This window comes from Exophiala aquamarina, assembly GCF_000709125.1.
Source record: "Exophiala aquamarina CBS 119918 chromosome Unknown aczIA-supercont1.3, whole genome shotgun sequence".
NCBI lineage: Eukaryota > Fungi > Ascomycota > Eurotiomycetes > Chaetothyriales > Herpotrichiellaceae > Exophiala > Exophiala aquamarina.
Window position 1 is genome coordinate 2,226,128 of NW_013550585.1, and position 22,332 is coordinate 2,248,459.

A 22,332-nucleotide genomic window follows, 5' to 3' on the forward strand; every position below is an offset into this window, starting at 1 on the left:
ATTTTGGAAGGTCAAGTTTCCTTGCCGGCCTATCCAAGCTTGAGCCACATGTTCTCCGCCAACCACTAATGCAGGTGTTTGAGACCTAAGCGAATGAAGGGTGGGTGTGGCGTTCGGGAAAAATGAAATCAGGGGATTGATTACTCGTTGCTTGTTGGGAGAAGTTTTGCCGGAGCCTCTTTTCCATTGCGCAGGGACGTTGCTGTCACGGATCAAAAGGGTTCTCTGCCTGCACGCGTACCTTCGTTCTATATGACGATATTCGGTATACTTCACCCAAAAGCTCTTCATCTAAGCGACTAATACTGCAAGAAGGCGAGAAGGCAGCCTGGTTGAAATCGCGATTTAGCATTTTGCCAAGGACGGTTGGCCCCCATCTAAGCTCATGCCAAGAAATGCCAAGCGGGTGCCCCTGGATTTCGCAGGAGAAAAGGGAAGCTCAATTTAGCATCCTGGGTCAATCAGCCTCTTGCAATACCGTGCAAATGATCTCTATCCGCCTCGGCGCATCTGATCGTGATACACCGGCCTCGCTGTCGGGCGATGCCTTGCAGACTCCAACCAAGAGACGCATTGCAAGGGTCCATTCTTAATTTCAATATTGCTCATCACTGGTCTTGCATCTTAGCTCTTTGACTTCGTGCCGTCTCTGTGACCTCCCAGCCCTGTCGGGCTGGACAGTGTTTCGGCTATGGCTTCCTCTACCTTTCATTGCACGGCCACTTTCTTGTCTCGACGAGGCTCCATTTAGAGCGATCGACCAGGAGAGAGATGGGTGTGACTTCGTCCGAAGAAAGAATCACCTTAACCCATGCAGATCACGAAGCCATCTTGACCAAAAGGTAGGTGCTCCTCGGCACAGGGACCAGGGTTGTTTGCACGCAAGGCGTATCCGTATTCAGATTCCGAAGATGGAGAGGCGGCATGAAGTCTGAACTCTGAACGAGAACTTTGACAAAGGTGATATATCTGCTGCCCGACCTTCTCGCTGCTCTGCGGGATCTCGTCCTTTTCGTCTCTGAAGTCCATCGCCTCCAGCACAGTCATTCTTTTAATCCAGTTGCTGCCAACCAGTCATTCGTTAATTTTATTCAATATTCAAAAGCTATTCACCATGCTGTTCACCAAAGCAGCCCTGGCCTTCTCTTCTCTCACTCTCCTTGCAGCCGCTCAAAATTCTGAGGATGCCTTCCACAAGAGCCTGAAACCGAGCCTGGGCAGAACTCCCACCAGTACAACGAACAAGCTTCTCATGACCCGAGATCTTGATAAGCGTTGCACTGGCAGTTGCGAAGATTGTTTCGGATCTGGGTACACGCTCTGCCCTGGAAGCAGCATCTACTGTTATCTCCCTGGAGATTCCTACTACGGCTTGGACTCTTGCAGCTCCGACTACAGCAGCGATAGTACCTCAACCGCTGAGGCTCCCTCATCTACGTCCACATCTACCGGTACCGATGATCTTTGCTATCAAACCGGCGCAACTTGCATATCATGCTTTGGACCAACGTACCTAGACTGTCCTGATGGCTACCACTGCTACGATCCCAACGACTCACTATATGATACTTGCCCCGACGACGAGGACACAACGAGCGGCGGCTCTTCCGGTGCTACCTGCGCCGACACTTATGGTTCCGGAAGCGTGCCTTGCGGTGACGATTCTTGCTATAACCCCGGCGATGGTGATGTATGCTGCGATGATGGATGTAAGTACATGGCAGTGCTCTGGCCCCGCTGCAGAACTAACAATTTTGGCCCAGACCACTGCGAAGGAGGATATACCTGCTCAACCACAGTTGGAAAATGCTGCGCTCCAGTAAGTCAATCTTAGATCTGCAAGGCTACGTATGGATGCATTGCTGACGAACAACTTCTCAGGGCTCAACATCTTCAGGGTGTACTGGCAGTGGTAGCGGCGGCTTGCTCTCTTCATCTACTGGGTCTACTCGCACAACCTCGTCCAGCGGGCTGACCTTCAACACAGCTACCGCGACCAACACTGCATCTGGAGGCTCGTCGACCGGCGTGGCTCAATTTTCCAACAGTGGTGGAGCTGTCGATGTTCAAAGAGGACTTCTACTCGCTGCCGGGCTCGGTGCTCTTGTTCTGTAGTAGTTTACTTGCAGTCCAAGCCCAGGGGTTTTGAGTGGAAGCATGTGAGCTTTTTATTGTAATCAAATATCAAATACTTCTTCTTTGGCGTCTTGGGTCCCGATGATTTCACGACCTGGAATGAATGAGTTTGCTAAATTTATCCGTCCCTCTTTGCGACCTGGTCATTGGTGCACAGTATTCTCAGAGATCTTGTGAAATGACAGGCAAAGGCTGCGCGGGTTTGTTGCCATCCCGAGGATATTAGGACTTAGAAAATTTGCGGGTTTTGAATGCACGTGTACAGTACTGTAGCTGGTCGAGTTGGGTGAGGTTGAAAACCCCCCCGGCCCAGACGTCAATTTTCGCGTGTCCACAACTTTGGCTAAACTACGTTAGTGCACAACCGGTTTCGTATGTGGATGGCGTTTTAGCTTTCTTAACGTTCGGCAATCAAAGATGTTCTACCGCCACTGTTATTGCTCTATCTTGATGATATGTGGAATTATGGATTGCTACCCTTGAATCTAGTCTCGCGTTGCACGTGCCGATTTTGTCTCAATCAAAATTATCCTGAAGTTGATGTTGACGATGTGCAGTGAAGATCGCCTCCCTCGTGAGTATGGCAACCCTGAAAAGCGTCAGTATTTGCTGAAAACGATAGATCGTGTCCACTCACAGGAGGAATAGACACGGTCGACGATGGCGCCTGAGGCTGAGTGGGTGAGCCACTCGTTGTCGCAGTCGCAGCAGGAGCAGATGGTGCGGCGCTGGAGCTTGCCGGCGCATGGGAATGCGAACCTTCAGCGCCAGAGCAGCCCACTCCTGGAACGGCAATATCGTATGCATAAGCTTCGAGTGCGAAGTATTGCAGGGTATCGCTGTCGTGGGTTGACTCAGTAGAGTTGTTTGCGGCGGCAAGCTCGACGACCTCGTCGTAATCGTCGGCGAAATGCTCAATATATTCCCAGCCAATGGAGGGCATGTGGTATAATCGGTGCATCAAGTCAGATGCCCAGAAGGTGTTGGAAGGTGATTCAGCTACATTGTATCCCAATGCGCACATCTGGCTGAGGGATCGACGTGTTTCATAACTCAGATCGCAGATCACGGTCTCTTGCGTTGCGTTCGAACCACGCCAGTGACCGCCCCATCCTGGGACACGTCAGTCTTTTGAAGCTTTAAAACGGGACAGCACACGTACCAGGAAGGTCGCAGTTGCCATCAGGATTGTCACATCTGAAGAGAACATCTCCTTTGTCACCGTTGACGATGATGTCATAGGCACCGATCACCTCGTATGGAGGTCGATCTCCAAAGTAGCGACGATATATCTCGGAGTTATTACTGAAGCGAAGTACATGTTCTTTGGCATGCTGGGCAAGTATGACAGTTTCATTCAATCCAAGCGCAATCTGGTGAGCTTGTGTGGCATTGCAGCTCTCATGGATGGGGTATTGAGTAACAGCACCGGCATCCCAAGATTTGACAGTGGGATTTGAATCTTGACGAGTCTCTAGCCTTGTGGGAGCAGCAAGGACGCCGGTGACAGCAGACAACAAAAGGGCTTTGAGCAAGACAGTCATCTTGTGTGTTTGAGATTGCTTCCTTGGAGAAGAGAAGAAGCTCGGAATGCTCAAACGAGTGATAATACCTCTGGACCAGTGAGTCTCAGGCCTCATATATACCTCTCTTTTCCATTGCATGGCTCAGCGAGATCCGAGGTAGGCATCCCACATCATCACCGAATTCACAAGGATCCAAGCCCCACTCTCATCGATATCCGCATGACTTTTACAAAAACTTCTTCACGTCGATATTCCTGATCGGCCACCACACTGTCGGTTGGCTTGGCTGAATGCGAGAAACCTGGACCTGCATCAGTTGCAGCAAGAGCCTATAGCGAACTACTCGTATGTAAATCTGCATGGAGTGCCAAGTTGAGGACCCTAAGTACTCTGGCGGGTCAAACCAATCAGTGGAAGATCGGTGACGGTTATTGCCACGTTCTGGCCTAAGTCGTAACAAGTAGCTTCAAGCTCCATGGCCTCTGCAGTTGCTATCGATACGATCTCATGACGTTTGTTGTCGTCGGATGAGTTCGCTATGAAGATGGTTCCATCTGCCAAGATATGTAACAACTGCTGGCCGCTCAGGCTAACTTAATGGATGATTTGATTACTCCGTTGTCTTCGTAACAATAATCTAGCTTTCCACCTCAGCACAATCTATGGTTTGAGGTGAGTGTGGTTGGGTTGTCCAATCCATAGGCTGATGCTTTATACTAAGCCGAAGAAGACATTGAATGAGACCTTGATGTAGATATTGACGCTTGCTGTTGAGCGCAACTAGTCCTGCCATGAGTTGTTTACAGAAAGCTGCCACGGTATCTATTCAGCAGGAGGAATTGAATAGGCACAGTAGTAGTACTGATCGCGGTTCTCTAACCTCGTAGGAGGTAGTATCCTGCGCTAGAGCTAGCGCACTTTGGCCTTTAGCATCCAAATATTTTGCCCATCGCTTTTTAGAATATATATTGGAATGTCCAGAATTCGAACAAAAAGCCGGATTCGAGCGGTCGTCCGATTGAAGGTTAACCATTGCGCAATTGGTCTAGTGGTATGATTCTCGCTTAGGGCTCACCCCCAAATAGAATGCGAGAGGCCCCAGGTTCGAACCCTGGATTGCGCCCATTTCTTTTTTGCCCACTTTCTTTAGCCTTTTTTTACTCCACTCTTCGAGGGAGGTTGTGTGAATCCTAAATCTGCCGCGCCGTAAGGCCAAACTTGGCGCCCGTGAGAAGCGGAGGCTTCAATTAAACCTTGTTTAGCGTGGTTGCAAAGGGCCTTCGAAAGATACAGGTTCGCGGCCATTTCAGTCACCCGTGCGGAGTACCTCCTTGTATGTAGGTATCTTCTTGGCTGGCCAAGAAATATCCGCTCCGCTGCGAATGCCCAGACAATATTGAGTACCTTAAACCACCTGCGTACGAGTAACTGGCAACATCCACTCCATACAATCCTCTTTATCGCCCTCATGTCATCTTTCAAGAGGCCAATAATGAGAACCTTATGCCTTGGCCACAGTCATCCTGCTTAATCCCGGGCTTGGCACCTCCAATTCCTCTTGCTAAAGCATTCCATTGAGCCTGGCTTGTGGTCCCCCGATGTGACATAGCCTTACCAAGTGGACTAACGCGCCATTGTAGCGTGGGAGCTCATGCTCATCATGCATTTGCTTTATCCGTCAAAATCGGTGCGACCGACTGAAAATTCTGCCATTCCGCAAATACCACGATCGCGTGGTAGGTTCTCGACATCCAACGTGCGCATGCACCTCGAGGTTGGACAAATGGTTCCTTCAGATTTCATTACAAACAGAAAGCACGAAGTGTGTTGCTGATCAACCTGCCTCCCGTACCTCGGTTCCCATAAAATCCCAACTCCTTTAGCCTCGTCGACCTGTGTCATACTATTGTATTACAGTCTTTCCTCGCTTTAAGTTCTCCATAATGTTGGCCCGTATTCTGTTCCTCGTCGCTTTAGGAAGTATTGTTCAAGCACAGACGACATATACCGGCTGTCATAATCACTCAAGTGTCGAGTATGGTTCATTAAGAAGTTCAAATTCGGGCACTAACGAGAAGTTCATAGGTATTGCTATGGCCCAGATGGCGAGGAGACTGCTTTGCACACATATTCTTCAATCGCCCCTACCACGTTATCAACAGCGACTTTGCCAGCTTCCGTGTCGGCTTCTGCCACTATCACTGGACAAACTACAGCGGTAACGGGTTGTCATTCGCACGGCACTGAGACGTAGGTAATATTTTCTTCACACCTGAACCATCTCTCACTGAATCTAGCTATTGCATAAACGGCGCCGGAGAAGAAGTTTTGGTCTCCTCCACGGCTACAGCTACTGGAGATCCCCCAGCGCAGTACACAGATTGCCATGCTCATGGAGCTGAACAGTAAGCACTCTAGAGTGATGCTTAGCAGGTTACAACTAATGGAATCTCAGATGGTGCATGGCTCCTGACGGATCTGAAGTGCTTGTTGTAGCAGAAAGCTCCGCCACCTCTGAAAGTGATGACCATAGTCACGAAAGTTCTGGAGATGAGGAACAAGAAATGGATTGTCATTTCCATGCCGGAGTAGAGTGAGTATTCCAAGCCCCATCGAAAATAGATATTACTAATTCAATCAAGACATTGCGTTGCTGCCGGTGGAAGTGAGAGCGGAACTGAGGAACTGAATTGCGGCCTGACTGAACGAGACTACGATATTGGTTTACGAGTCGGGACACTTTTCGTGATCCTTGTTACGAGTGGACTTGGTGTCTTTGCTCCGATTCTACTCAGTAAGCTCCCATTTCGAAGTATGAATGCTTCGGCATTTACAATCATCAAGCAATTTGGTACTGGTGTTATCCTATCAACTGCTTTCATTCATGTATGAGGGACTCAGTGAAATATGTTGCCAATATACTGACTGCCTGGTAGCTATACACCCATGCCACATTGATGTTCAACAATCAATGTTTGGGTTCACTCGGATATGAGGGTACGACCTCCGCAATTGTTATGGGTGGAATTATTCTTGCATTCCTTTTTGAATACGTTGGCCATCGGTTCATTATTGCACGCGGAAGGTCTCGCGAACATGCTAGCAACTCTGGAAGTGAGGAGACAACTACAACGACCGAGTTCGGCAAGGACGAAGTTGGAAATCCGGGTACAGATGCTGTTGCTGGGCCACCTGCACCAGCATACAAATCCAACAACCTTACAAATTTGGGCCATAATCATGGTAATCCTCTTGATCCAGCCAATCCCAACTCGAAACTATCGGTCATGGTTATGGAGGCAGGGATCTTGTTTCATAGTATCCTTATTGGCTTGACTTTGGTTGTCGCTGGCGATTCCTTCTATAAGACTTTGTTGGTCGTCATAGTATTTCACCAATTCTTCGAGGGCTTGGCACTTGGCGCACGCATTGCTTTACTTCCATCAAAGTTTGCAAGCTTTTGGAAGACTAAGTTCCCCATGGCTGTGGCATTCACTCTCATCACCCCTCTCGGAATGGCGATCGGGCTAGGGGTTATCAACAACTTCAATGGCAATGAGAAAAGTACCATCGTGGCTATCGGAACGCTAGACGCACTCAGTGCTGGCATTCTTATCTGGGTTGGAGTCGTTGATATGTTGGCAAGAGACTGGATCCTCGATGGTGGTGAGATGCTTCACACTAGTGTTGGCAGAACTCTTGTTGGAGGAGTCAGCCTGTTCGCTGGAATGATATTGATGAGCGTGCTCGGCAAATGGGCATAAAGGCACCGGAGGAAGTGAAATGAGACCATGGAAGTAGGATTGGCACACTGTTCTGGCATTTCTGGCGTTGGATGATTAGAAGGATTGGGTGAAGGACCAACTCAAGGAATTGCTAGGGAAATAGCCCGGTTGAGACAGATCACTAGTGCACATATTGACCTTCGCATGAGAAATACATTACCTGGAAATGTAAATAGGCCTATTCTCACCGATGATGGTGATCAGGCTACACAGCCTCGCTTTACCTCGGAGCCTCACGTGCATCGCTCCGACAAGGCTACCGGCAAAACCTCGGCTTATCTAGATCTATGACATCGACAGTCTTCCAAAAAACATCAGCCAATGTGCTTCTGAAAGCAGTTGCTGAGTCTTCGTCATTCCATCTCGCCTTCAACCACTGTGTCTCCAACACAATGAACCGCTGACGATCTACTTGGATTCTCTTCGTCATGCACTACAACACCGACATTACTGCATGTCCAAACCTCTTCTCCGGATTCCCTACACGGGCCCGCTCCCACCGCCCTTGATCATCCCACCCTCCGCCGCCACTAGACATGGAGCTGTCGCTGCACTGACCAAATTTCTAACCGAGTCCAACACACCCGGAACATCGACTGCTAAGGAGAACGGACCTGTGTCTAGCAATTCAATTGACAGCCACAGCAATGCATTCAGCAACAACAACAGCAGCAGCAGCAGCAGCAACAGCCGCAAAACCGTCCTGCTAACAGGCGCAGGACTCTCCACAGCATCTGGTCTCGCAGACTACCGCGGCACGAATGGCACATACACGCAGAACAAGACCTACCGACCGATCTACTTCCACGAGTTTGTAGCGAGCCACGAGTCACGCAAGCGATACTGGGCGCGCAGTTTCCTGGGGTGGCGCGGACTGAACCGCTCACAGCCGAACGCAGGGCACAAAGCGATCCGCGATCTATGGCAGCTAGGACTGGTATCGTCGGTGGTGACGCAGAACGTGGACAGCTTCCACAACATGGCACACCGCGGTCTCCGAACCATCGAGCTGCACGGCTATCTGCGCAGACTAGTCTGCCTGAGCTGCCGGCACGAAATGGACAGGGATGCGTTCCAGGCTCGCCTCGCGCAGCTCAACCCGGCGTGGTCGGCGTTCCTACAGGACCTGCTGCGCAGCGGCGCGCTCGACACGGAGAACCCCACAGAGAGGAGGCAGAAGGGCTTCAAGACCAACCCGGACGGCGACGCCGACGTCCCCGGCGCCCCGTACACGACTTTCCGCTACCCTGCGTGCCCGACGTGTCTGAAGCGGCCACCGATTCTTCCGGACGGCGCCAAGGCCCACGTGGTCGTGGATCGGGATGGTGCGTGGCTGCCGGAATCAGGCCCCACGGGCGTGCTGAAGCCCAATGTCATCATGTTCGGCGAGTCTATCCCGCAGGCGACCAAGACTGCCGCCGAAGAGGCCATCGATGGCGCTGCGAAGCTGCTTGTTGTAGGAAGCTCGCTTGCTACTTACTCTGCCTGGCGCCTGGCCAAGAGGGCATTGGATCGCAACATGCCCATTGCCATCCTCAATATTGGTGGTGTCAGGAAAGAGGACGCCTTCTTTGAGGGTGTGGAGCGGGCCCAGACGTTTGATGTTGATGCTGCTTCGTCTTCTGGTGGCGCTGCTACGTCCGACGCAGCATTTCCAGCAACGCCAAACCCCACGTCGACGGGAATGGGATTGAGCCCCAGTGGCGCCGTGCGGGTGAGCATGGCCGCCGAAGACATCTTGCCGGGAGTCGTGGAGCTTGTCAGAAGGAACCGAGCAAGGATGTAGAAACTCGTCTGCGTGCGCCCTTTTCTCTATGCACATCCTCCTACTAGACAAGATACGATCCCCACGATCAAAGATATGCACATACACATATACACATGTAGATCAGAAATTTCATACTAATGTTCCGACGACCTTCCTTTCTACTCGACATATGCATACAAATATATACATTTGCATGGCGCTTCCGCTTGCTGAGACTCGCCCCATCGAGCGGCTGTCGGTGGAGCTCAGGAGAGTACCAGCGGGGCGTAGATTCGTTTGCAATGGGCCGCGTTGAGCGTCTGGCGAGAAGGCACGACATCATAACACGACGAATTAAGAGTAATGGGTGCCGGACTCACACCGATCGAAGGATTAGTCTGCAAGGGACAACAAATAGATACGAGGCACAGCGCAGAGAGCAGAGAGCAACGATACAGACCAGGTAAACACTCTTGTTTTCTATCTACTAGGGCCCCCACGCCCGCCCGACAACCAAGACAGACGGGGACCGGCCTCGAGGATACCCGCACCTAACCCACGAAGGAAAAGCGACCACCCACCACCACGACCACCACCACCTACTACTGCACCTTCGGCAGCAGCAACCGTTGGCCACCTTTAACATTGGCGGCCGCGCCACTTGCCACCCCACCAGGAGCAACGCCTCCAGCATTCCCACCGGCCGAAGCCGCAGCAGTCCTCGATACCTTGATCGTCTGGTTTATGAACGTCATTGGTATCTTGGTCTGCTGTCCGACGGGAGCGGCACCCGCTGCCGGGCCAGCGGGGCCATATTGAGGCGTCGGAGTAGGACCAGGAGCAGCCTGGTGCTGGAGGGGCTGCTGTGGGGTCTGGAAAATGAACTGTTGAGGCCCATTTGGGCGCGGGCCGCCACTCTGCTGAGAACCCAGGCGCGAGGCCCGGAGGAGAGAGGGGGGGGGAGGGAGGGAGACGGAGGAGGAGGAGGAGCGCGGCTTTGGTGGTGCCGGCGCGAGGAGAGGACCTTGGCCATTGCTGGCCGGTTTGATGTTGCGAGGCACCGAGCGAGCAAGAGGGCCTACTGGTCTTGTACCAGGCATTGGTGAGAAATCCAGACCTTGAACGGGAAAGGTCTCGCCAGGAGCCAGAGGCATGTAGATGTAATAGTGGTCTGGGTTCTGACGGGCAGTCCACTCGGAGACATCTGCGAGGGCTGAGAGAGCGTATGAGCTGCTTTCATGCATTGGGAATGGCCTTGGGATGAGGTATCCTCTGATGGCTTCCAATTCCTTAGTTGCTTCAGCTGAGAGTGTCTCCATGTTCATTGTTTTCCTGCGGAAATCCTCCTCCACGCGTTCAATATTGCGTTCCTCCATTTGCTTCAAGAGAGGGTGGATGACATCTTCTTCAAGAACTTGCTGACGGGCTTGGTCATCGTAAGTTTCAAGAGCACTCATGAATGGCTTTTCATCCATGATTTTGTTTGAGACATAGCCACGTGGTCGAGCATCTGGTTCAGGAAGTTCATGGTAGTGTGGGTAATACTCGATGTTAGAGCCAGTCTCGGTGTGGGTGTCATCATGCGCTGCACGATATGCTTTCTCGAAAAGGATGATGTCTCCTTGTGCTCCTGCAAGATGCTCTTTCTTTGCTTCGCTGACACGTGTGCGATATTGGTGTTCAATTACTTCTTTCTCCTGCTCCAAGTGCTGGTTCTCATGCTTCAATTGAAGATTGCGTTTGCTGAAAAGGTCCGCTTGGCTCCTGTGCTGGAGAGCTTCTAGAGTCTGAGTGACTTCGTCATATTCTGGGACATGCTTGTGTGCTTTGGATTTCCTGGCGAGTTTGGAAAGGTCGTTGGTAGCAAGCTGGTCAAGAATGTCAATTTGTTGATTCCCCACGACACTGAAAAATTTCTTGAGCTCATGTTGTCTTGCTTTGAGCATGGAGATCTCAACGCGATCATCCTGAGTCAATGGACCTTTTCGAATTGGAGGGTCAGGGCTATCACGGCCACCACCAGCCCCGCCATTCTTGGGCTTTTGTTTGTTGGGTTTGCGACCGCCAGCATTTCCCGCATGACCACCGCGGCCTCTGCTGCCACCACCACGAGCAGACTTCTTGGGAGAACGGGATTCAGACGCTTCTTTCTCAGCATCAACAGGCTCAGAGTCAGGTTCGGTCTCAGTTTCTGGGGTGTGAGGTGGAGTTGGAGGAGGACCTTTAACTTTTGGGGGCTTCGGAAGGGGTCCAGAAACAGTCATGCCATCAATTTGATAGTAGACAGGCTTGGATGTCTTGTATTCTGGCCAAACAACACGACCTTTGAATGAAAGCCAGCTCTCATTCTTTCGTATTGTTGGCTTAGGAAGCTTCCGTGGTGGTGCTTGAGGGTCAGCATCGGAATTTCTAGCTTTGCGCTTACGCGGGCTTGGTGGAGAGGGGTTAGTAGCTGGTGCTGAATTAGACTTCTGTGATGGTTTTGGCGGAGAGGGGGTAGCGATTAGTGCTGGAGCAGAGTGTTTTGCTAGATTTAGTGGAGAGGGCGTCACTGTTGGCGGAGAAGAAAGATTGGCGGAGCTCGAGTCTGAAGTAGGCTTGACAGCACGACTTCTGGTATGCATATGAAAAGCCGCTGTCGGTTCTCTGGGAGAGCGTTTTGGAGCCATTCTTCTATACGCATTGTCAGTTTATATGCTCAAATTACATTTGGATTCGATGGATGAAGGACATGGAGGGCAAAGGTCGGATAGGTAGATTGGGATATTGCTTGGGTGTAAGACCGTGAAGGGGGGACAAGCAAACAAAGCATATGGAGTCAGAAGCCTGGTGGAGTGGATGACTTACCTTCGTTTGCGAACTGAATGAAAGAGAGATCGAATGCGTTTGGATGATCGAAACCTAGACCTGCAGATTGCGAATGATGATCGATTTGCTGAGGAAGAAGAGGCAGTGCGGTTCAGGTTTAGAATTGCACAAGAGCGGTGCGAAGAAGAGGGTGCTGGGTGCTTGATAGAATGAGAAAGCAGGGCAGACAAGTACTGTAGCCACAGAGGATTGGTCCTTCGAGATAGCCAGTATCTGGAAGGAATTGATGTTGTGTTTGGGTACAGATGGAAGCATTGCGTGTGGTGAGACGAGGAGGTATTTGAGGTGGTAGAGTACATGTGTGGATGAATGGGAATGCATGAAGGGGCAGTGCTTCTATTCAAGCCCGAAGGCATGAATGAGAGGCAGTCTGCCATTGTTGATACCGCCGGCACTATGATGGAAGTGAATAGATGAATGAATGGGATGGATGCTGGTGAGGTGAAGCGTTCATTCAGATGCTGACCTTTTCGAGGGTGAAGCATTTTCGGAAATCGGGCTGGCAAAAACTAGAGGCTAAGAAGCTCCCGTTCGCCGCCCTTGCCGCTTTCTCATCTGGGCATCCGCCAAGCCCTTGACCATTCCTATCTGGGACCCTACTGTCCGGGTCGTGCCGCCAGTTCTTCCGCGACAGCGCACCAGCCAATGACAGTCGTGGAATTAGTAGAAGTGGTATTTACCAGTATTGAGTTCTACTGAGCACAAAACACACAGGCACAATTACCAGAGTAGGTACCAGATATTATGCTGGAGCAGCTGCAGTCATGGTGATTGTTGAACTCACGGAAGGTATAATATCAATAATCATTAGGTAGACAGGCGTAATGACTCATTCATGCATGGTATCTGTGGACCCAAACTCATTTGTGTAAAGCAAACATGACGTCCTCCCTAACAACTCCTCGCTAAACTGCCCTTGTGTGTTGCAGTCAATTAATAACCTGAACTAGGCATAAAGATATAGTAGGACAAAACATACTCGCGGTACCAGAAGCCGCGGTAGAGAAACAACAGGCATCATGATCTTCCAGTGATTCTCAAGGAAGCAACTCGCTCAGGCGGCTACTTGCCGAAAGGTGAGACTTTGGCCTATCCTTTGTACTTTTCCTTTTTCCGTATTCCACCAGACTGCTTCTTGAGCCTGCTGATAAGACAAATCCTGGTAGAATAGGAGGCAGCTCGAGGTCGTCCACGATTGATGGCCCTGGACTTCCGAGCATGTCGCTCCCCAGCGTGGGGCTATCAGGGACAGATTCTTCTGTAGTCATCGTCCCCGTTCTCTCCAAGTCTGGCTGCGGCACACATGGAAAAGAGTCATTCGCTGAGTTGGATCGCAACCGTGCCAGAGTTTTCGGCGTGATGAGTTGGTCAGCCATGGGAGAAGCAGTCACCATAGTCCCGGATGTGGCGATCGGTGGTGGATGAGGACTGTTGGGTCTGAACAAAGGGTGGATGAGATCATCCATAGAAGGATCAAACTTCTGAAACTTCGGTGGCGGTTTGCTGGAATTATGGGATGATGTCGGTCGGGAGAAATTTGGCGGCGGGCTAGATGGGGGCGAAGACTTGGGCTGCCGCGGTGACGAGCTCCATCCCAGAGCAGTTGGTGTGTCAGAAGTTGCAGCATGTGGTGATGAACTTTGAACAGGCGAGCTTGGGAGATATGGACCATCCAAGGCATTTGCTGGAGATTCCGGTCGGCTGCCCGGAATTGTTGCGAGACCTCCACGGGTCACGGGTGGCGATGAGTGGATTGCACTGCGCATCTCGTAATGAACAGAGGAAGTGTCCCAGCCGTCGAATGCACTGTCAATTGAAGCAGCTTCACCCGCGGGAAAGGGCATGATCTCGAGAGATGATTTCGCAGAAGGTCGCATGAGCTTAGTCCTCGAGGATCCAGCAGGGCCGACTCTGGTGGATGATGATCGTCGTGTGGATGATTCTCCGCGTGAGACCGGGGTCCTTGGAGGCGAGTTCAGTGTGACGTCCTGAGACGCAAAGGAACGGTGTGTACGGTGTGTATTCGTTCTGGAGATATCATGCATCGATGCTCTAATACCAAAGTCCATATCCAGTCGGCTTGCCCTTTGACTTTTCAGAACAACTCTAGTCCACATGCCGAGAAAGTAGAAGAGTAATATTTGCATGATCCCGGATGCTCCCCAAAGCCCAAACCATGTCGCAATCAAGGCCACAGGAGCCACGCCCAGAACATCGTTGTGCAACTCGGCCCGTTTGAGCGTGAGCCATACCACTGTGACGCCAGACACGGCGATACTGACGAAGCAAACAGCAACACCTGCGCTATACAGACCCCAGGTCCGTGCCTTCAAGCCCAATGAATGATTGCTCAGCCTTTTGGCATACAACGTGCAGAAACAGACGATGCTGGCCAGATTCAAAAGGCTGATGGCGAAAGCAACGAGAAGCAGTACTCTTAATGCCGAGAGCACGAGATAATCTGAAAGATGGTACGCAAAGACCACGCTGAGGACACTGCTCGCAACACTGAAGACCGCCGCGATGGATCCTATGATCCAGACCTTGACACGGCTATCCATAGAGATCTGACAGTTGGTGCGTGCCTCGAAGTAACGTTGTTCACCTCGGTCCAGGAACTATCTACTAAACCACGAAATATACTGCCGGTCGACTCCCAGAAATTCAAAGCTACAGTTTGACATTCAGGGAGTTCGATGTCGAGTAGACTCTGCGTTCAACGGTCGTGGAGAGGAAAAGAGTAGATGAAGAAGCAAGGCCTGAGCCTGGACTACGAGGTATATCCGACTTTGGAAGTGTTGACCTTTGACGCGCCCATAGAACCTTGACAGGCCAGGGTTCGGTCAGGGTAGTCCTTGTTCTTGACCCAGTTGAATGCAAGGCGGATTTTAGTGGACGCTCGAACGCCCGCTCGAAAGCCCAAAAACCCTGAGTGGGAGGAGTTACAGGATGCGCGGGAGTCGAGAGTCCAGACACGGCGGACGCAAGTTTAACCACGGAGGGGCATATGACAGAGTTTGTGGAGAAGCCGAGATTGTTTATATGCAAACATATGCACGATGAGGCAAGCAAATGAAAAATGTCAACAGAGAATGTAAACATCGACCAAGACGGAGGGCAAGACACGGCTATTGAGCATTCCATAAGGTTACTTCCTGAGTTCTTACCTGGCATGTTGCTATCAAGGCCCAACATGGACAATCGACCGTGATCCGACTCAGCAACGCGTTCATCTCGTTTTCCATCGCACCCAATTCACCTAGCCTGCACTAGCAAAGAATTTCTGGCGCGTCAGGTTCGCGGGTGTCTGGGATCTTGGTTCGCGGAGACGGGGGGCCGGGGGATAGTGGAAGCGAGTCAACCGGCAAGATGGCAGAATTTTCCAAGATTCCCAGAGCCACAAGGACAAGCGAAAGACCGCAGAGACGGGTTTGGCTGACAGAAGCCAGCGAGGCATTTGGGTGAGATGGGTGTTGTTGGTGTCGTGGTTTCGTGGCGGGCGGTGCAATTTCGTTATCAAACCTTAAATCCATGTCGCGCCAATTGGCAATTTGCCGCCTTGGCCGAGCCTCAATTTCCATCCGCAAACAAATAGACAGGTTGGGTTAAAGGGCTCCATCCAAGCCTGGTCAGAGATCGTCTTTCACCGGTGCTCTCCGTTGGTCATCCTTGACATTGCGAATATACAAGGTAGCTGTGGCATTCCAGCTTGGTGCCGTTGAGGTTGGCGAGTTTAGGCGATGGATCACCATGTCTAGTTCAACACGTGGAGAGTGTTGCTCTCGACCAAGGAAGTGAAGCACGCCTTCGCACACTGCTGCAAGCTGACCTCAGAGCAACGTCTTAACTGGGCGAGCAGTCCTTATCTGATGGGTGACTACATCGTCTGCAGTTGAAGTGAGTAACTCCGTCGTGGAGTCGGATGTGGATGTGGAGCTTCATGAGGAACAAAATCATCCGAAAGGGTCGAAAACGCCTTGGCGCCAGCATTGTTGACGATTGGCCAGCCTTTGCTCCTGGTAGAGAGAGATCCGATATTGACGATTTACGGTTTGACCATTCATCTGCATGACATCGCTTGCCGAACACAAAAAGGATCTGGATCATCATACGACGGTGCCAACTAGATCCAACCGTTGTTGGTACCATTGGGCAGCTATATTCGGGGTCTCAGTCTAGTGGTAAGGATGTACTCCGTACTAAGTGCTCGTAACCTGTCACTCTTGCATCTGACAGTCACTGCCCTTTGTGATACATCAATGGTCCATTTTGGGACGCTGCCCCGGAGTTCGTGCAAGCCACCATCGCAATGTCGTCGACTATGAAACGGCGTCGGTCCTTTGTATGGCAGCTATCGCACGAGTTTACGCCAAAGTCAACCAACAACAACGCCACGCTATCATTAGAATCATGTCTCGCTCAGTCGAATCCCACAAGATCTGGGTAGAGTGGGAGAAAGTGATCACCGCGCAAGCGCAACTTCATGTTCCATTTGCCACACGTCAGTTCTTAGACCGCTGACACCAGCTTCTTCGTGCGATTGCATTGCTTTGACACTGTCCTCGATATCCTTGACTGCCGTATCCAAGCCGCTCAATAGTCGCTCGATTTCAGCTCGTTGTTGGTCGATCGTGGCCATCATTTGTACGTTTTCTTGCTGCGTCCGCTGCAATTTGGAATTGAGGTCAGCTGTCGCCTGCTGAAAGTAAGGGGCAAGGTGTGCGGTGTAGAGCTCGTCGGCTGAAAGAGTATGCATTCTGTTTCACGTCAGCCGAGAAAATAGCCTCATCCTTGGTGCAACTCACGGTCGCGTAGGTTCTTCGCCTTCAACTGCTCGGTGTTTCCTCCTGCGTGCTTCCTCGATCATGTTGTCCCACTGATTCAGCCCCTCCACAACTTGTCTTTCCCCGAGAATCTTTTCGAAATCGCGTGTGCACTCCTCCTCAAGCCTGGTGTTCAACTGTTTCCACACCCCTCCCATGGCAGTAGGACAATATTTTGCCGGTGTGGGAAAGCACGCGCTAAAATTGGCATATGAATTTGCCTTGATTGAAGACGCGAGCGCACCCGCAAACACCTTTTGTAATGCGGCCGCTCGGGGGCCAGGGGTGGTTGCGATGGGTGCTTGTGGCGGGGGGGATGGCGATGCAGAGACGCGATCTGCCATTGCATGAGATCAATTTGGATGCCCCCTTATGGTGAAAGGTGATTCAGATGTGACTGCGATCTCGAGAGGCAGTTGTGAGGGAGTATCGAGCATGAAATGGCACATGAAAATGTTCATTGGTGTTCTCGAAAGACGTCATGCCGCATCTGGGGTCCCTGTAAACATGCCAAGCCTAGTTTCACGCACCCACACGTGACACGTCGGACAATGGAAACGGAGTCCTTACCGCTATCCACACAGCCGAGGCCAACTCACCCGCGTACCTACAGTAGATACCCACTCGTAATGCAGGACTGTAATGCGTGGAGATTCTATTTTCCTAATTTTGGATTGTGTGCGCTGAAGGAGATCTATCGCCCAGTGCACAAAGCTACATGGCATGAGTCCAAGCTGAAAGACCTTGGGATCGGTGATAGAAATATACATGCGGACCAGGTACTGGTAGCTAGAGTTCCGACTTTGTTGCAAGAACAAACAATATGATTTCCGGGTGCCAGCAAGCCACGTCCGTCCAACATCGCATTGTCCTCAATAGTCAAGCAGCCTCGGGAAATGACCTGTTTCCTCAAGTTTATAATTTTGGCTTAGAAGCCTGTTTCTTGATATACTCAAGAATAGCATCCACTCCGGCCTGAGACACTTGAGAGTCCTGGGCGGGAGTGCCAGTGCTGCATCCGATGGCACCGATGACCTCACCCTCTACAACGATCGGAATGCCGCCTGCAACGTACATGAATCGGCCATTGTTGCTGTTATTCAATCCAAATGCAGCACCGCCCGGCCAGACATTCTCCTTGTAGATGGAGGTAGGAGCTCGGTGACCAGCGGCCGTGAAAGCCTTGTTCATGGCAATATCAATGGATGTCAATTTGGCGCCCGGCATTCTCTCGAAATGGAGGAGATAGAGAGAAGCGTCAACGATGGCAATGTTCATGGGAACCCCGATCTCCTTGGCTTTTTCCAGAGCAGCAGCTGAGGCAATTTTGGCTGCATGATGTGTTAAATGAGCTGGACGATGGATGGCTGCCATGACCGCGCAGTACCGTGATGTTGAGAGTTCGAGCAGTATTGTACTGGCAGCGGATATGTATTGATGTACTTGGCGGGATAGGCCCTTGTTGGACGGCTCTGTAGTTGAGTTGCTGGGTGAGACGTAGCGACTTGCTAGATTTGCTAACTTGAAGCTCCAAAATATCGTCTTGAAGAGTCACATTGTAATTTGTGTTTGTTGTAATTGCAAGACAGATTGGTTATCGGAAGGAACACGGCAACGTCAGCGACGGAATGCTCACCGCGGGGAACAGGCGCCCTATCGCCGAAGAGGCTCTGACTTGAAACCCTTGGGCTCAGACGTGGGCCGAGGGGCACCCTATACTCGTACTGTATGTACTCGTACTCGTTCGTACTCGTTCACTACTCGTTAAGACTTTTGTGCGGGGAAGGATTGCCCTGTCATGACAGGGATGAAAGAATACGACGTATGTCTTCCATCCCACCGACTGATAAACAAGGCATTTAAGCTCATCATTGTGACCACACCGAAAGGCTCGATGGTGGCACAGGTGGCATGTATATCTGCACGAGCGTTTGGCATTACCCGTGCCCATGGCCGTAGCACGTACGACACCGTCTTCATCGCGGCAGATGAAGCGGTCGGCTTCTATGATATATCAAGTCCAGCACGGTCTCCGACTCCTTATCCAAATACTCGGTTGCCTTCTTCACCACTGGACCCTGTTCTTTCCAGTGCGGCCCAATCTCAAAGACCTCGCCCGATGTATCATTGGTGCCCAAGAGTCTCTCAAAAGCATCGACGACACCCTCAATCGGGGTTAGAAGACCTTTCTCTTCGAGGCCGTCATAGAAACCTTGGCTGGAGATATTTGTTCGGATCACGTTTGGATTGACTGAATTGAGCGTGATTTTCTCTTCAGGTAAGTACTTGCCGTAGCTACGTACGAAGCCCGTCACGCCATGTTTGGCAGCCGTATATATTGGGACTGTTATTGTTACCTAGGTAAGCATTGTGCCTGAGATGAGAAGCGGTGTTTTGTACCTGTTGGTGCACAGTAGAACCCACAGACACTCGCGACACAGCCAACTGTACCGTGTCAGAACCGTTGTCGCTCGGAGGCTGGAGATGTCTATCCTCCCATTCTCCTCAGCAGATAAAAACTTACTCTTGCCCCGAAAGCCATTCTTTCCAGGCTCCTGTCTTCGGAACTGCTGGACTGCTAAACCTACAGTGTAGAGGACACCGGTCAAGTCAATCTCAACAGTACTAAGATCAGGCATCTCAAAGCCAGTGCCATTGGGGTCGTTGGGGATCCATGTTCTCTCTCCTATGCCGGCAATGGGATAGACGTAATCAATGCGCCCAAAGTCAGCCACGGCCTGACTGAATGCTTTGGCCTGAGAGTTCCAATTGGCAGTATCGACATGGGAGACTCTTGCTACATGATCAGAAGACTTGTTGAGTTCATCGGCTAGCTTTTGAGCCCCTTCGTGATCTCGGTCGGCAATGAAGACTCTGATACTGATGAACGGTTCAGCAAAGATGATACTCGGCATTTAGCCTTGAACATGAACACACTTATTCTTCACCAGCATGCGGACTACTTCCCGCCCAATGCCAGAGGCGCCACCAGTTACATAAGCTGATTCTTGAGACATGTCGTTAGTTACAACAACGAGGTTTATTGAGGCCTACCGTTAGAAGCAGTAACACCAGGAGAATGAAACGTCACAACAACACTGAGCACTTTACTGGATTAATCCCAGAATGAGGGGTTTGCCGGCTGTCCAAGGTTGACTGCATGTTCTGTTAGCTAGGTGATTGGTCACTGCTGCCAGTGTCAACAGAGTGCCAATGGCCGAGCAAGATGGAGGGATGAGGAGAAAGGTGAAAGGTGGGCATGGAGAGGGACGGGGAGATGGAGATGGAGACGGGCAATTGAGGCAGATCCCTGCAGGCAGCTTGGACTGAGGCTGCGGGGTGCATGAACCACGCAGCAGGAGCCACTGGAGCACCAAGACAGCACCCACAGGGACTTACGCGACTCCCAGCACTCACAGGGGCTATCCGAACCCAAAATACCGAGTACCGAGCACCCAATACTCCGTTCAATATTGAGCAATAGCTGCAGCTTCCCAAAGCTCCGCTCCTGCCAATTATTGCTGTCCCACCTGAGGGGCGCCAAATTGGTGCTGCTCGTGCTACTTCAGCTCTACCACCACAACCCATATTATTGCTCCCTCACGTCATACCTCCATCCTCTCCGTCTCTATCACCCGCATATAATATTAACACCACGACCATCTGTGTCACGGACAACGACAACACGCCTCGCGCCCTCCCATGGCTGCCGAAGTCCCGGCCGCCCTCAAGGCCGCCGACGTAACTCGTTTCGCCCATCGAGCAGCGCAGTTGGAGAAGCCAAAGCCCATTGTTGCCTATTGGTGTATGTGTTGCATCGCATTCAACTGAATTCTGCAAAAAGCTGATATCTATTGCAAAGGCGAATACTGGATCGTCAACCAGATTCTCTCCAAAGGCCTTCACAATGCGGACCAAGCGAGTCTTGTTTACACCACCACCCTTATGGACAAGTTGGAGCAGTACAAGGCTCAACACGCCGATGAGCCTGCAGTCACAGATGACATGGTTGGCAAGGCTTACGTCGAGCAATTCGGCCTTGAGACCTTTGAAAGAGCAGACAACGCCGTGAGAGCCGACAAGGCTACTAGACAGACCGCAGACACCTATCAAGCCGCAGCCACCTTCCTCGATTTGCTGCAGATATGGGGGCCACTTGACCCTGACCTTGCTGCCAAAATTAAATACGCTAAATACCATGCTCTGCGCATCGCAAAAGCCTTGAAAGCTGGCGAAGACCCCAACTTGTCTAATCCCAAGCCCGAGATTCCGGCAGAAGACGTCCTTCCCGCTCTCGATCCCAACGATGCAGATGTCCAGGCTTTGAGTGGTGTCCCAGGGAAACCGAGACAAGCTTCCGTGGTCGAAGTCCCAGATGAAGCTGATAGGATACAAAAGAATCTGGCACAAAAGTCCGTTCTTGACGAATCCTTGCATCCATCAAGGGAAACATCTATTCCTCCAGCACCCAGAAAGACCGATCGCCAACCATCTGTCGTCGAAGTGAAAGACGAAACAGATCGTTTACAGAGCAATCTCGCTCGTCAATCGTCCTTGGATGAATCATTACACCCATCCAGACAGCCTTCCCTGCCACATTCGCCCGCCAATGACGTGTCTCCAATAGCAGCACAGGATGCGGCAGCTTTTTATTCTACCCAACCTGACACCAACGACATCTCACCGTTGGACACTCCCTCTGAGAGGAAGCCATCTGTGGGGGGCAATTACTTCCCGCTTGTTCCATCAGATGTTGCTCCTATTCTTCCCTCCGCCCCAACAGCTATTGGAGCATCTCCCCCTGAGCTGCCCTCCGCTCCTACGGATCTGGCATCAACTCCAGCGAATCTACCCCAACCTCCTGTTGATAATGGTCTGGCCTCGGCTCGAGCTTCTCTCACTTCGCTCAATCAAGCTGGTCGACCCTCTCCACCACTTCCAGCCCATCGTCATGGTAACTTTCTCCCCCAACCAGCCCCTGGCGAAACACCGCAGATACCCCGGAATTTCCAACCACAAGTACCGCCACCGCAGCTGCCGCAAAACCCCCCTCAACTCCGACAGACTCATGGCCCCGTGCCCCCCATCCCACAATCACAGTATGTACAATCTCCAACACCTGTTCACCCCCCCGTCCAATTGCCACCTCCTTCTCAGCCTGTGAATGTTGTTCTCGACGAAGAGGCTATAATGAAGGCGCAAAAGCATGCACGATGGGCCATTTCGGCCCTGAACTTCGAGGATGTCCCGACAGCAATCAAAGAGCTTAGGGGGGCCTTGGCATCGCTGGGCGCTGCACCATGAGAATATGCCCGATCGGGAGGGTCAAAATACAACAACGATAAGAAACATAAGTGATCGTGGATCTCCAGCCTTCTTTCGTCACACCAGTACAAGCTGGACTTCGTATTTCGAGTGGAAACGTAGGCCCCATAATACAGACTGAA

The 22,332-nt window shown here is 51.4% G+C and overlaps 10 protein-coding genes across 10 annotated transcripts; 4 read left to right on the top strand and 6 right to left on the bottom strand.

The window, feature by feature from the left end:
• Positions 1-1,114: 1,114 nt before the first annotated feature.
• Positions 1,115-1,911, top strand: A1O9_04398 (uncharacterized protein; the record flags this gene model as incomplete). The annotated part of the gene is made up of 3 exons (XM_013406690.1): positions 1,115-1,709; positions 1,764-1,819; positions 1,882-1,911. Coding segments are annotated over 3 exons (681 nt in total), but the record flags the coding sequence as incomplete, so codon positions are not given.
• A 751-nt stretch (positions 1,912-2,662) lies between these two features.
• Positions 2,663-3,680, bottom strand: A1O9_04399 (uncharacterized protein; the record flags this gene model as incomplete). Its single annotated transcript, XM_013406691.1, has 2 exons — positions 2,663-3,249; positions 3,299-3,680. The coding sequence occupies 2 exons, from the start codon at positions 3,678-3,680 to the stop codon at positions 2,663-2,665; spliced, it is 969 nt and encodes a 322-aa protein (XP_013262145.1).
• Positions 3,681-5,605: 1,925 nt separating this feature from the next.
• A1O9_04401 (uncharacterized protein) lies at positions 5,606-7,426 on the top strand (the record flags this gene model as incomplete). Its single annotated transcript, XM_013406692.1, has 6 exons — positions 5,606-5,697; positions 5,748-5,912; positions 5,960-6,067; positions 6,118-6,255; positions 6,305-6,548; positions 6,599-7,426. The coding sequence occupies 6 exons, from the start codon at positions 5,606-5,608 to the stop codon at positions 7,424-7,426; spliced, it is 1,575 nt and encodes a 524-aa protein (XP_013262146.1).
• Positions 7,427-7,901: 475 nt separating this feature from the next.
• A1O9_04402 (uncharacterized protein) lies at positions 7,902-9,233 on the top strand (the record flags this gene model as incomplete). Its single annotated transcript, XM_013406693.1, has 3 exons — positions 7,902-8,020; positions 8,093-9,043; positions 9,143-9,233. The coding sequence occupies 3 exons, from the start codon at positions 7,902-7,904 to the stop codon at positions 9,231-9,233; spliced, it is 1,161 nt and encodes a 386-aa protein (XP_013262147.1).
• A 563-nt stretch (positions 9,234-9,796) lies between these two features.
• A1O9_04403 (uncharacterized protein) lies at positions 9,797-11,863 on the bottom strand (the record flags this gene model as incomplete). Its single annotated transcript, XM_013406694.1, has 1 exon — positions 9,797-11,863. One exon carries the CDS (start codon positions 11,861-11,863, stop codon positions 9,797-9,799), a length of 2,067 nt encoding a protein of 688 aa, XP_013262148.1.
• Positions 11,864-13,099: 1,236 nt separating this feature from the next.
• On the bottom strand, positions 13,100-14,623 carry A1O9_04404 (uncharacterized protein; the record flags this gene model as incomplete). Its single annotated transcript, XM_013406695.1, has 1 exon — positions 13,100-14,623. One exon carries the CDS (start codon positions 14,621-14,623, stop codon positions 13,100-13,102), a length of 1,524 nt encoding a protein of 507 aa, XP_013262149.1.
• Positions 14,624-16,524: 1,901 nt separating this feature from the next.
• On the bottom strand, positions 16,525-17,229 carry A1O9_04405 (uncharacterized protein; the record flags this gene model as incomplete). Its single annotated transcript, XM_013406696.1, has 2 exons — positions 16,525-16,819; positions 16,868-17,229. 2 exons carry the CDS (start codon positions 17,227-17,229, stop codon positions 16,525-16,527), a joined length of 657 nt encoding a protein of 218 aa, XP_013262150.1.
• Positions 17,230-17,800: 571 nt separating this feature from the next.
• Positions 17,801-18,259, bottom strand: A1O9_04406 (uncharacterized protein; the record flags this gene model as incomplete). The annotated part of the gene is made up of 1 exon (XM_013406697.1): positions 17,801-18,259. The coding sequence occupies one exon, from the start codon at positions 18,257-18,259 to the stop codon at positions 17,801-17,803; it is 459 nt and encodes a 152-aa protein (XP_013262151.1).
• A 602-nt stretch (positions 18,260-18,861) lies between these two features.
• A1O9_04407 (uncharacterized protein) lies at positions 18,862-19,902 on the bottom strand (the record flags this gene model as incomplete). Its single annotated transcript, XM_013406698.1, has 4 exons — positions 18,862-19,229; positions 19,286-19,330; positions 19,410-19,765; positions 19,823-19,902. 4 exons carry the CDS (start codon positions 19,900-19,902, stop codon positions 18,862-18,864), a joined length of 849 nt encoding a protein of 282 aa, XP_013262152.1.
• Positions 19,903-20,587: 685 nt separating this feature from the next.
• Positions 20,588-22,189, top strand: A1O9_04408 (uncharacterized protein; the record flags this gene model as incomplete). Its single annotated transcript, XM_013406699.1, has 2 exons — positions 20,588-20,696; positions 20,748-22,189. The coding sequence occupies 2 exons, from the start codon at positions 20,588-20,590 to the stop codon at positions 22,187-22,189; spliced, it is 1,551 nt and encodes a 516-aa protein (XP_013262153.1).
• Between the last annotated feature and the right edge of the window lie 143 nt (positions 22,190-22,332).